Source organism: Bos indicus, chromosome 16, assembly GCF_029378745.1.
Source record: "Bos indicus isolate NIAB-ARS_2022 breed Sahiwal x Tharparkar chromosome 16, NIAB-ARS_B.indTharparkar_mat_pri_1.0, whole genome shotgun sequence".
Classification (NCBI taxonomy): domain Eukaryota; kingdom Metazoa; phylum Chordata; class Mammalia; order Artiodactyla; family Bovidae; genus Bos; species Bos indicus.
Window position 1 is genome coordinate 54,180,506 of NC_091775.1, and position 12,975 is coordinate 54,193,480.

The 12,975-nt window shown below is 39.7% G+C and overlaps 1 protein-coding gene across 1 annotated transcript in view; it reads right to left on the reverse strand.

Moving 5' to 3' along the window:
• Positions 1-12,975, reverse strand: part of KAZN (kazrin, periplakin interacting protein) — a 1,348,869-nt gene that overhangs the window by 996,233 nt on the left and 339,661 nt on the right. The window contains exon 2 of the mRNA XM_070768463.1: positions 4,933-5,090. Within this exon, the coding sequence (XP_070624564.1) occupies positions 4,933-5,090 (158 nt within the window). The remainder of the gene's footprint in view (positions 1-4,932; positions 5,091-12,975) is intronic.

The window sequence follows — 12,975 nt, forward strand, 5'->3', positions numbered from 1 at the left end:
GAGAGACAGGAAAGGGAAAGGGGAACAGAATCTCATCCCACATCTCAACTAGGATTTATTTTGTCAACTGAGAAATGAGGCGGCAGGGGAGGAAAGAGAGAAGTGAAAATTGAGAGAAGGAGGGAAAATGCTGAAGCATGGGGAGAAGTGAAAGAGGAGAGTGAAAAAGCTGGCTTAAAACTCAACACTCAGGAAACTAAGATCATGACATCTGGTCCCATCACTTCATGGAAAATAGATGGAGAAATAATGGAAACAGTGACAGACTTTATTTTTTTGGGCTCCAAAATCACTGCAGATGGTGACTGCAGCCATGAAATTAAAAGACACTTGCTCATTGGGAAAAAAAGCTATGACCAACCTAGACAGCATATTAAAAAGCAGAGACATCACTTTGCCAACAAATGTGCATCTAGTCAAAGCTATGTTTTTTCCAGTAGTCACATATGGACGTGAGAGTTGAACTACAAAGAAAGCTGAGTGCCTAAGAATTGATGCTTTTGAACTGTGGTGTTGAAGACTCCTGAGAGTCCCTTGGACAGCAGGAGATCCAACCAGTCAATCCTAAAGGAAATCAGTCCTGAATATTCATTGGAAGGACTGATGCTGAAGCTGAAACTCCAATACTTTGGCCACCTAATGTGAAGAAGTGACTCATTTGAAGAGACCCTGATGCTGGGAAAGATTGAAGGCAGGAGGAGAAGGGGGTGACAGAGGATGAGATGGTTGGATGGCATCACTGACTCGATGGATGTGAGTTTGAGCAAGATTCAAGAGTCAGTGATGGACAGGGAAGCCTGGCATGGTGCAGTCTATGGAGTCACAGAGAGTCAGATGTGACTGAGTAACTAAACTGAACTGGGGAGAAGGAAGGACAAAAAACAAAGCAAGAAGAAAAGGGACAATGAGGACAGAGCAGGGGAATAAGACAGCCCAGAAGATAAAGCAGGTTTCATTTCTCTTCTGCGTAACACCTGACTTTTGTCAGCCTGTACATGCAGACTTGCTTAGAGAAGACGGTTGTACAGTTTATTTTTGCCTTTAAAGACTTGCTCACTTCATTCTTAGAGATAGTCGTCTGGGAAGGACGCCCCAGTGACTGAGTCTCACTCAAACTGAGCTCTCCCTTCAGACCTGGACAAGCCACACTCCAGGCAGAGAAGGCTGAGGCACTGTCAGGCCTGGCCAGTGGCCGAAGGTCAGTGGAGCACAGGACCTCCTTGACCGCTCCATATCCCAAGTCCTGTGGAAAGAGCCCCCCACCCACAATGAGGCACAAAAGATCTCTGCTTTTCAATACCCAGCCTTCCAGAGAAGGACCTTACTGCCAACAAAGCGACCTTATTGTTTTCCCAAGCATTTGTTTACCCCTTAATAAATAATGATATTAGGTCTTTGGAGGAAAGAAGGAGAGAACTGCCAATAGGAGATTTAATTTGCTATAATCAACCCCTCTTAGCATGCAGAGTCACATAGTACAAGTAAAAGAATTAATCTGTACCAGAAAGAATTGCCTCTTTGGTGTTATGAATCTAATCACTTACAAAGCTGAGTCGGCATTTTGGGTTTAGACGGAGCTCTCAGGAATAAAAGCCACAAGATCAGGTTTCAAATGTGATCTGAATGGTACCCTTCATTGAATTTGGGGGCCTTTGGATTATACAGGGAATGAAATGCAAATAGAGGCACTGGGCCTCTTTTAGACACCCCCTAAATGTTCAGACAGACATGTAGGGGATGAATAAATACTTGCAGGCCTCTGGGCTGCCTGTGTGAGATATTCCTTCTTGATTCCATTCTCTAGGATGGATTGTCAGATCTGCCAATCATCTCTGGCACCCCCATTATATTTGGGAGATGTGTTTGCTCTGTGCATACTGTTTTATAATCCTCAGAGGTGGAATTTCATAGCCCAGCAATGCTTTTGCCTTTGACATTCTCCTAAGCAGAATTTATTGCTTCCAAGACAGATGTGACTTGAATCGATTATGTCTTTTAAGCAGTCACTCTGGAAGCAGCCTCCAGGTTCTCTGGAATACTTTTTGCCTGACTTCATTCAACTTGCAAGCTGATGTCAGAGTATTTCATCATAATCTAATACTATTAAGAGTCCTCTGGGTATGGAACTAAGAAGGTTATTACACCAACTAAGTTCAGGATGTGGTTGCTACTATTGAAGAGCTTATGGCCTGCAACACACAAACATCTATTAATATCACAAAATGCAGCTGAACGGAAGGAGGTACCTAGAAGTTATATTTACCTGCTATTGACCTCTCATTATTGATGAACTTAGAAAATGAAGTAAGTACATTTGTTCATCTTTGGAACTAAGACAAGAGGCAATGCCAAAAAAAAAAAAAAAAAAAGAATGGAAAAGACCCAAATTTCCAAAATGCTCAATAAAGATTCTCATTAAAAATCATATAGCTATGGTTGTCTATTTCAGAACTCAAAACTACACATCACCCCAGCCATTCCAAAAATGTTGGGGTTTCTCAGTATTTTATAAGTTTGGCAACATTAATCTTATAGAGAGTTATTTCAGAGGTGATCTGAGCCTGGGGGTATTAAATAACATGAATCTAATTGACTTCAGCCATAGACCTAGATTCATAATCACAAATAATGTTTCAAAAAGTTAATGGCTTTAGAAGCAAATAAATGAAGTTAGTATTTTTAGATTGATCACAACCCACCTCATCCTATGTTAGTCCAAAAGATAAGAGGGAGGGATCTTTGAAAAAATAAGAGGCAAAGAAATAACATTTCCAGATACTATACCACTTTCTTACTTGAATTTCTATGATCATTTTTCTCTGGAGAAAGATCCAACTGATCTTCCTTTTAGAATGTATGACTTAGCAGAATATCCACCATATCTTGCTCCATGTTTCCCTAGCTATTTAAATGAGAAAATTCTAGCAGGCATTGATTTGGTACCAGGAGAGAATGAGATAATAAAATATTCCCACATAGTTCAGTTCAGTCACTCTGTCGTTTCTGACTCTTTGTGACCCCATGGACTGCAGCATGCTAGGCATCCCTGTCCATCACCAACTCCTGGAGTTTTACTCAAACTCATGTCCATTGAGTTGGTGATGCCATCCAACCATCTCATCCTCTGTCACTCCCTTCTCCTCCTGCCTTCAATCTTTCCCAGCATCAGGGTCTTTTCAAATAAGTCACTTCTTCACATCAGGTGGCCAAAGTATTGGAGTTTCACCTTCAGCATCAGTCCTTCCAAACTGATTTCCTTTAGGATGAACTGGTTGGATCTTCTTGCTGTCCAAGGGACTCTCAAGAGTCTTCTCCAACACCACAGTTCAAAAGCATCAATTCTTCCCACACAGTAACCACATAAGATATTTTAGTCCCACTTGATAAATAAAGAAAAATTTGTAATCAAAGCCATAAAGGATACAAGTTGTTAAATGAACCCTGTACTTAGGGGGAGAAAATATTTCCTTAAGCAACATTAAACTCTCAAAATCCACTTCTAGGTACTAGTAAGCTCATATATGAAGGAGAGGGAAAAGATGAATGATTTCTTACTACCTTAATATTTTGCAAACAGGAGTTTACACAACATCATCAAGGATGCATTCAGATGGTGCCCTTGGCTGTTTTATTAGCTATAGGATTGGGTCTAGGCACTGAGGAAAGCTAATCTTTTCAAGAAGAATTTGCTCTCTTTTATTTGGTAAATTGTTCTAAATTTCCATTTTTTCCCCCGAGTTTTAAAATTGGTTGTTGTAGCTTCACAATCTTCCCTTTCTCCACTAGTCAGGCCTGGGGAGAAAGGAGAGGCTGAACGGGTTGCTCATAATAAAGGGGAAAGGGGAGAACAGTGAATAAAAATGAAAGGCTTTGCATAATTTGGGCCACCTCAATACAGGGCCTCAAAAATGCCATGGGACAGCTTCAAGCATTGACAGGTGAGAAATGAACAAATCTTTGCTGGTCAAAGTCTTATTGGTGCAAGATCGAGGCTTCACGATTAATTTTAAATAATAAAACATAAAAACCCACCATAATAGAAACAAAAGCAAAGAAACCACAGTAGAACATCTGATACAGAGCAGAACACAGGAAACCACCAACCATTCTGACCTCTCTGCTGTTGAACAGAAAAAAAAAGCTCAGGAAGAAAGCTCTATGAGAAAATAGAACAACATCACCAGACCCAAAGAAAATTTTCTTAAACATTTCTAGATAAGGAAGAGGCAGACACGAAAATAAAATCTAGTTCAGCTTGGCTTCACAAACACAGAAAACCATCAATTCTCTTAAGACACCTGGTGTTTGTCCATCAACATATCTGGAGAGACCCACCAACAAAACCAGAAGGAGTAGATACATTATTTTTTAAATATTTCAATAAAAGAGTGAACAAGGAATAGCCTTGAAGTATCACATCTCAACAAAGCATGCAATGAACTAAATATCTTCTGTAATTAATTCACTGCTAGCATTAAAAAGAAAAAAAAGAAAGAAAAAATAGTGCTGATTCGCTTACTGGTGGTGCACCAAATGTACCAAAATATTCATTAGTTACTCAGTGATGCTGTTTGGGATAAGTACTGCTCCACTCCAAAGCCTCTGCCAGCTTTGATGCCTGCCAAATTTGTATGTAAATGGGTTTTCACTTTCCAAGGCTAATGGGAGATCTGTTAAATTCTCAGAGACAACACATATATTATTTTAAGCCCTATTACTTTGACTTAAAAACAAGCCACTTTGATACTAAATCCAAAATAATACTTAATTAGAAATCCAATACTCAATATATCAGAATGTCCATTATACAGCTGTTTATGAATGTGACACACATAATGAATGTGACAGATGAGCGTTTTTGCACAGCTTATACCAAGAAGAAAACAAAAAAGGTTACCACCCACTCTATATAGGATTTATTGATCTTTGTACCTGTGCATCCATTAAGAGGTGCCTCATCAATATCATGGAACTCTTGAGTGTCTCCTTCTCAGTGGGAAGAAAAGGGTCTTGGTCCTCCTCCAGTGCCTTTGACTTGGTGACAATAAAATGGGATATCTGGTCATTTAGGGTGTGCAGTGACTGGACTGCTGCAAAAAAAAAAAAGAAATAAAGAAAGTCGAATTACAGTAGGTAACTTTCAAAGAGAAATTGGCTATAATTTTTGAAGGGAGAATTGAGGGTGAACACATAAGGTATAACCCAGGCAGGTGTCAAGAACCCTTACATCCATGGGTCTCTCCAACACACGTGTTTAACGGGTAATAGACTGAACACTCTCCAAATCATGAGCCTATATGGAAATGCTTGGGGGTGCAGTTGTGGGCAAAACCAGACTGGATGCTTACCCTCATGGAGAGCTGTCTTCTGCCAGTCACTGAAAATAAACAAGTTAGCAAATACTTCTATGAAGATGACACATAAGTGTTTATGAATTAAACAGAGATTAGTAGGGCATGAGGGGAGAGCTCTATAGTAGATTTACATTTACAGTAATACAGTTGGCTATTTTCCCTCTAAACAGATGGCCTCTATCATTAAGTTTAATGAAGGGATAGTTTGGCCATGTTTTCCAATCAGTACCACACGTGTACCAGGAGGACTATTGTTTCTCTACCATTCATGTGGCGCTTGCCATCTAACATAGTACAGATTTTAAGATTTCACTTTTTTATGCTTTTTACCTCCTTTTCTGCTTTCTCCATAGTAAATGTGGTAGAGTAGAGATTTTCAAAATAATCTCTTGGTTTATGTTTGGTATATGCCCAATAACTAGGAAAGGTCCTGAAAGTTAGAGGGTGCTTGATAAATGTTGGTGAATTAATTTCCTTACATTCCCTTGAAATAAAATTTCTTTCCTTATTGAATTTCTATAACTTTCAGGTAAATCTATCCTTTCAAACCAAGAATAAGTAAAACCTACACATTCTCAGGAAATCACTGCGCTAATCACCATTCTGAGGATGCAGAGTAATTATCAAAAACTAGTATTCAATAGAATCACTCTGAGAACCTTTGATCATGAGGGAGTAAGAATATTCAGATTACCCACTTGCTGCAAATAACTAGAAAACTGTATAATATATCAGAAACAAATACTTTTAGACATTGAACAACAGCAAAACACTGTGATCCTTTAGAAAAGATGAAAAAGTTGAGTTCTATCATCGCCAGCATTCTGCAAAAATGGAATGTCCAGACCACAGCATGGGAAGAGAAATTCAAGGAGAACCCAGCCCTCACACTGAATTGAGAAGATAGAGATTGGAAAGACTAAGTCTGCTCTAATTTGCAAGACAAATCACTAAGAAAGAAGGAATTACACAGAGATGTCTAGAAATCTGCACAGGAGTCTCTCTGAGTTGCTGGCTAAATATCAATCCTATATATGGGTAAGATTAAACCCTACATATCTGGCAAGAGAAAGTTCTAGAAAAAGACAGTCACATTTTGGGGAGCTGTAAGCCCAATAATTCCAAGAGATCTTACAGGAAAACAAATTGTTTTTATGCTCACTGGCCAAAGCGGAGGGTCTTGGTTGGAATTCACAGCACATTCAGCAGAGACTCGAAAAGGATAAAGGTTTAGAAATAAAGCTAAATGATCCTTAGAATAAAGGCAACTCCAGGTCTACCCAAAAGGAGTTTAAAAGTAAGCCTTGTAAGGATCAAACTGATCTGCCCGTAACTAAAATACTTACCAGGAAAGAAAAATGAGCTTTTTTTTTTTTGTAGAGGTATAACACAATCTGGGTTTCCCTGCTGGCTGAGACAGTAAAGAATGTGCTTGTAATGCAGGGGACTCAGGCTCGATCTCTGGGTCAGAAAGACTCCTGGAGAAGGGAATGGTTACCCAGTATTCTTGGTTATCCAGTATTCTTGCCTGGAGAATTCCATGGAGAGAGGAGCCTGGCAGATTCCAGCACATGGGGTCAGATAGAGTTGGACACGACTGAGCGATTAACATTTTCACTTTTCATAACAAAATCTAGCACTCAAAATGCAAAATTCATAAGCCTCTGTATTCAATAAAAAATTACTAGACATGTAAAGAAACAAGAAAGTGTAGCTTGTAGCCTGGAGAAAAATCAGTTTATAGAAACAGACTCAGAAATAACAAGTGATAGCATTAGAAAATATGACTATTAAGATAGCTACTATAGATATCCTTTGTATGTTCAAGGTTGTAAAATAAAACAGTATTACGATGAGGAGAAAAATATAATATTTAGACCAGAACTAAATAGAGCATCTAAGGATGAAAAATGCATTATCTAAAATGAAATTTTTACTAGAGGAGATGCCTAGCAGATTAAACAATGAAGAAGAAAATATCAATGAAATTGAAATTTTATAATAAAACTATCTATAATGAATAAACAGAGCCTCTTTGACAATATAAAGCTGTCTGATAAACGTGCACTTGGAATCTGAGGGGGTAGGGTAGTGGCAGGGACAGAAAAAATGCTTGAAGAAATAGTGAAAAAATTTTTTTCCAAATTTGATAATACTATTAACCTCTGAATACAAGAATCTCAATAAACTTCAGGCAAGACAAATACAAAGAAAACGACACCAAGGCATATTATAATCAAATTGCTAAACAAATCAACACACAGTGAGAAACAGAAAATCTTTTTTTTTTTGGCAATGGCATGGAGGATCTTAGTTTCCTGACCAGGGATCAAACCCACATCCTGTCCAGTGGAAATACAGAGTTTTAACCCCTGGACTGCCAGAGAAGTCCACAAAAATCTTAAAATCAGCCAGAAGAAGAAGGCATATTGCGTTTGGAGGAAGAGAGATAGGAATGATATCAGACTTGTCATCAAAATCTATGAAAACCAGAAAAGAATCTATGACTGTTAAAAATACTGAAAAAAACACTTGTCAATCTATAATTCTATAACCAATAATGGTATCTTTCAAAAAATGAAGGTGAAATAACGACTTTTTTAGATAAACAAAAGCTGAAAAAACTTCACCAACAGACTTTCATTAAAAGAAATGTTAACTGTCCTTTCTGTGTGCTTAGTCATTCAGTTGTGAACAACTCCTTGTGACCCCATGGACTGTAGCCTGCCAGACTCCTTCCATCCATGGAATTTTTTCAGGCAAGAATATTGGAGTGGGTTCCCATGCCCTCCTCCAGGGGATCTTCCCAACCCGAGGATCAAATTTAGGTCTCCCTCATTGCAGACGGATTCTTTACTGCCTGAGCCACCAGGGAAGCCCAAGAATACTGGAGTGGGTAGCTTATCCCTTCTCCAGGGAACCTTCCTGACCCAGGAATCAAACCAGGGTCTCCTGCAATGCAGGTGGATTCTTTACCAGCTGAACTACCAAGCAATCCCAGAGTAAGCACTACAAATAGAAAATAAATCAATGATGATTTTGAGCAATAGAGAATCAGTCTCAGACAACTGAGCATAGAGTTGCAGCTACAAGCCATGAAATAGGAAGAATACAGAATATGACATCAGAGCAGATTTTCATTGCACAAGAAGGCTCTAAAATACTTTCCTGGACTAGGGAATAAGCTTGGCTAAAACAGAGAAAGATGAACAAAGAGAGGAAGTATGGGACCTGATTCCTGCCTAACTTGAATCCTTGAACTCAGAAGGAGACGGTAGAAAAACACTCAGATAGATTTGGGGATCTGAAAGCAGAGTGACTCAAAGTCTTATGTCCTACCCTGGGCACTTGGGGGGACAACCTCACAGTGCACCTGCCCATATGAGGGTAGAAACAACAGTCGCATGACATTTCAGGTCCAAGAGGATCTGAGACGGCACTACTGCCCTACCACCCTCACTCTTCCACCTCCAATCTCCCTTAGCATAATGAAGACTGGATATATCTCCAGCGAGTCCAGAAGTACCCAGAAGGAGATTCATGGACCCCAAGATAGGATAATTCACTAAGTCCCCTACATACAAACTTTCAAGTTGCAAACTTTCAAAGATGTGCTATGCTTCTGGTTCCAGCAAGAACCCAGAACTGATGCCATAAACATCAAGCATGAGTGAAATTTCAGCTTGCCCCTGTCTCCTAATTGCTGATGATCCTTCAGCTCTACTATCTCCCACCTCTTCTCCCTCCTCCATTCAGTAACTCTTCTTGCCTCTTCACTCAATGCCAGTCCCAATATACCAGCTGAGGTACTGTCTACTGTACTTTTCAAGGCACTGTACTATAAGATCAAAACTTTTTTTTGCATTTATTTGTTGTCTATGTATTATTTGTGTGAAAAGTATTATTAACCTATTATAGTACAGCACTATATAGCCAAATGTGTTAGTTGGGTACCTAGGCTAACTCTGTTGGACTTGCGAACGAATTAAACTTAACACATTCTCAGAAGAGAACTAATTCATATTTAGGGGACTTACTGTATATATTCCTCCCAATAACCCAGAGAGAAGAGAAAGAGAATGGGCAGGGGAGTAATTTGAATTTATTTATTATTTATGCAGAAGGTACTAAGTTTTCAAGCAGAAGGGACTGAGTCATTATCGGTTGAAATGTTGGCTCCAGATCCAAGTAGAATTTCATTATAGAAAGGTGAAAACAACAACAAACAACTTTTTGGAGTTGTGACTATAAATTTTTAAACACTCTATATATCTTTTCTCTCTTACTTGCACACAGGAAGGTTGGAGCACACTGAGCTATCAGTTCAGTTCAGTTACTCAGTTGTGTCCGACTCTTTGCAACCCCATGGACTGCAGCAAGCCAGGTTTCCCTGTCCATCACCAACTCCCAGAGTTTACCCAAACTTGTTTCCATTGAGTCAGTGATGCCATCCAACCATCTCATATTCTGTCATCCCCTTCTCCTTCCACCTTCAATCATTCCCAGCATCAGGGTCTTTTCAAATGAGTCAGTTCTTCACATCAGGGGGCCAAAGTATTGGAGTTTCAGATTCAGCATCAGTCCTTCCAATGAATATTTAAGACTGATTTCCTTTAAGATGGACTGGTTGGATCTCCTTGCTGTCCAAGAGACTCTAACACCACAGTTCAAAAGCATCAATTCTTCAGTGCTCAGGTTTCTTTATGTACAACTCTCACATCCATACATGACTACTGGAAAAACCAAAGCTTGTTGGCAAAGTAATGTCTCTGCTTTGTAATATGCCATCTAGGTTGGTCATAGCTTTTCTTCCAAGTAACAAGTGTCTTTTAATTTCATGGCTGCAGTCACCATCTGCAGTGATTTTGGAGCCAAGAAAATAAAGTTTTTCACTGTTTCCATTGTTTCCCCATCTATTTGCCATAAAGTGATGGGACCAGATGCCATGATAGTTTTCTGAATGTTGAATTTTAAGCCAACTTTTTCACTCTCCTCTTTCACTTTCATCAAGAGGCTCTTTAGTTCTATGCTTTCTGCCATAAGGGTGATGTCATCTGCATATCTGAGGTTATTGATATTTCTCCTGGCAATCTTGATTCCAGCTTGTGCTTTATCCAGTCCAACATTTCTCATGATGTACTCTGCATATAAGTTAAATAAGCAGGGTGACGATATACAGCCTTGACATACTCCTTTCTCGATTTGGAACCAGTCTGTTGTTCCATGTCCAGTTCTAACTGTTGCTTCTTGACCTGCATACAGATTTCTCAGGAGGCAAGTCAGGTGGTCTGGTATTCCCATCTCTTTAAGAATTGTCCATAGTTTATTGTGATCCACAGAGTCAAAGGCTTTGGCATATTCAATAAAGCAGAAGTAGATATTTTTCTGGAACTCTCACTGAAGTATAAGGCATCCAAATAACTTAACAGAATCTAGCACCAATCTCTGCATGATTTATGCCTCATTTTCCATCCTGCCTTCCCTTCCCCTACTTTCCAGTACATGGACATAGTGTTCTCACCAACAAGCCTTTCTCCCCACGTCATTCTGAGAATACCTCAGTTCCCAAGTCCTTTGCCTATAGACACTGCTATTAACAAAACTCATGTGATTGCTTGGAAGGAAAGAATTATTGTCAATGTATTTCACTCTAACCAAGCTAGTGAATTTGCAATTCTCAGAATGCATCTATTACAGGCTTTCTCTATTCTTTTTCCAGAAAATCGAGGCTCAGTAACTAACATATGCACTAAATTTCACTTTGTTCTAAATTCAAGGTGCACTGAAAGTGTCAACATTCCCTTCTCTTCTCTTCTTTCATAGAACTTACCATATTATGTTGTAATTGCCTAAGAATCCATCTGTGGTGGATTTAATTATTGGTTCCCAAACTCTTCCTCTTGAACCTGTTCCTATAAAGCCCTCCCTAGGGACCCTTCTCTGTGGAGACACAAACTTCCTGTCCTAAATGATGTCAGGATTTGCCATGTGACTTGCTTTAGCCAATAATTGTGAGCAGATATGAGTCATGCCATGTCCAAGCAGAAACTTTAAAAGTCATCATGTGGTTCCACTATTGCTCTTTCCCCTTTGTCAGAATGTAGAAGGCATGCAAGTGAAAAGCAAACCCTTGCTACTATAAAGCACCAAAACTGGGGGAAAGCGGCATTTTTTATTGGAGCAGAGCCTCATGGGGAGAAGGCGATGGCACCCCACTCCAGTACTCTTGCCTGGAAAATCCCATGGACGGAGGAGCCTGGTAGGCTGCAGTCCATGGGGTCACAAAGAGTCGGACACAACTGAGCGACTTCACTTTCACTTTTCACTTTCATGCATCGGAGAAGGAAATGGCAAGCCACTCCAGTGTTCTTGCCTGGAGAATCCCAGGGACGGGGGAGCCTGGCGGGCTGCCGTCTATGGAGTCCCACGGAGTCGGACGTGACTGAGTCGACTTAGCAGCAGCAGCAGCAGCAGCAGAACCTCATGAATGCTGACTGCTACACAGTCTCTGGACTAGATGGTGACTCGAAAGCAATAATGGAATTTTGTTCACCATGTATCACAGGTGCTTGGCAAAGAAGAAACACTTGGGAAAAGTTTAATGGACAAATAAATATAGTTGTTTTGAGAGTATGGATCCTAAATAATAATAATTATAAGAATTACAGTTTATTGAATGTCTATCATATCAGGGGCTTTTAAAGCCTCTGTGCACAATGATGAGGCACTAATAATGTGAGTTCTAGGACCAGAAGCCTGAGTTCACACTCAGCTCTGATATTTACATAACTGGCAGTTATATAATATAACTGCCCAGCACAATGTAAGCTTCCAACAAATATTGGCTGTTATTATTGTTAAAGATAAATCATAGATGCAGAATCTGAAGCTCAGAAACATGCATAACAGATGAGACCCAAGGCCATGACATGACTTTCCAACTCCCATTCTCATAATCTTGCCACAATACCCACACCCCTGATCCAGATTAATGTCTGGTTAGAGAACACCACCACAAGTGGGGTGTTATACCACCAACACCAGCCAAGTGGGACACAATAAAAGTAAAGGCAGGGAACAAGTCTAGAGGGTTTTTTTCTTTTTTGGCAAATGTAAACTAAGCAGATGGCAGAGTGCCTGGCACAGTAAACATTTCATGTACTAAAAATATCTAGGACTGAAGCCCTTCACTGATGCTCCCCTATCTATACTTCTTGAATCTTCTGTCTTCATCACATAGTTCCTTCACTGATAATAATAATTATTATTAATAATATTACAGCAAACACCTATGGGGACTCAATATTTGCAACCATGGTGTTACATGTTTAATAGGCATTACCTCACTTAGTCACCCCAATGATTCTATTGAAGTGTCATTATCATCGTTCCTATCATACAAATGAAGACACTCAGGTTAAGAGATTCATCAAGGATCATGCACTAGTCTGAAGAAGACAGGACTCATATCTACGCAGAGCCTGCACACAGAATTCCTGCATTATAGCACCTCCACCCCACACACCCCTTGTTGCTCCATTGTGCTGTGTTCTCCTTTGGGCAAACGTACTGTCCTACTGGTCTCCTACCTCTTGCCATTCCATTCTCATCATTTCCTTCA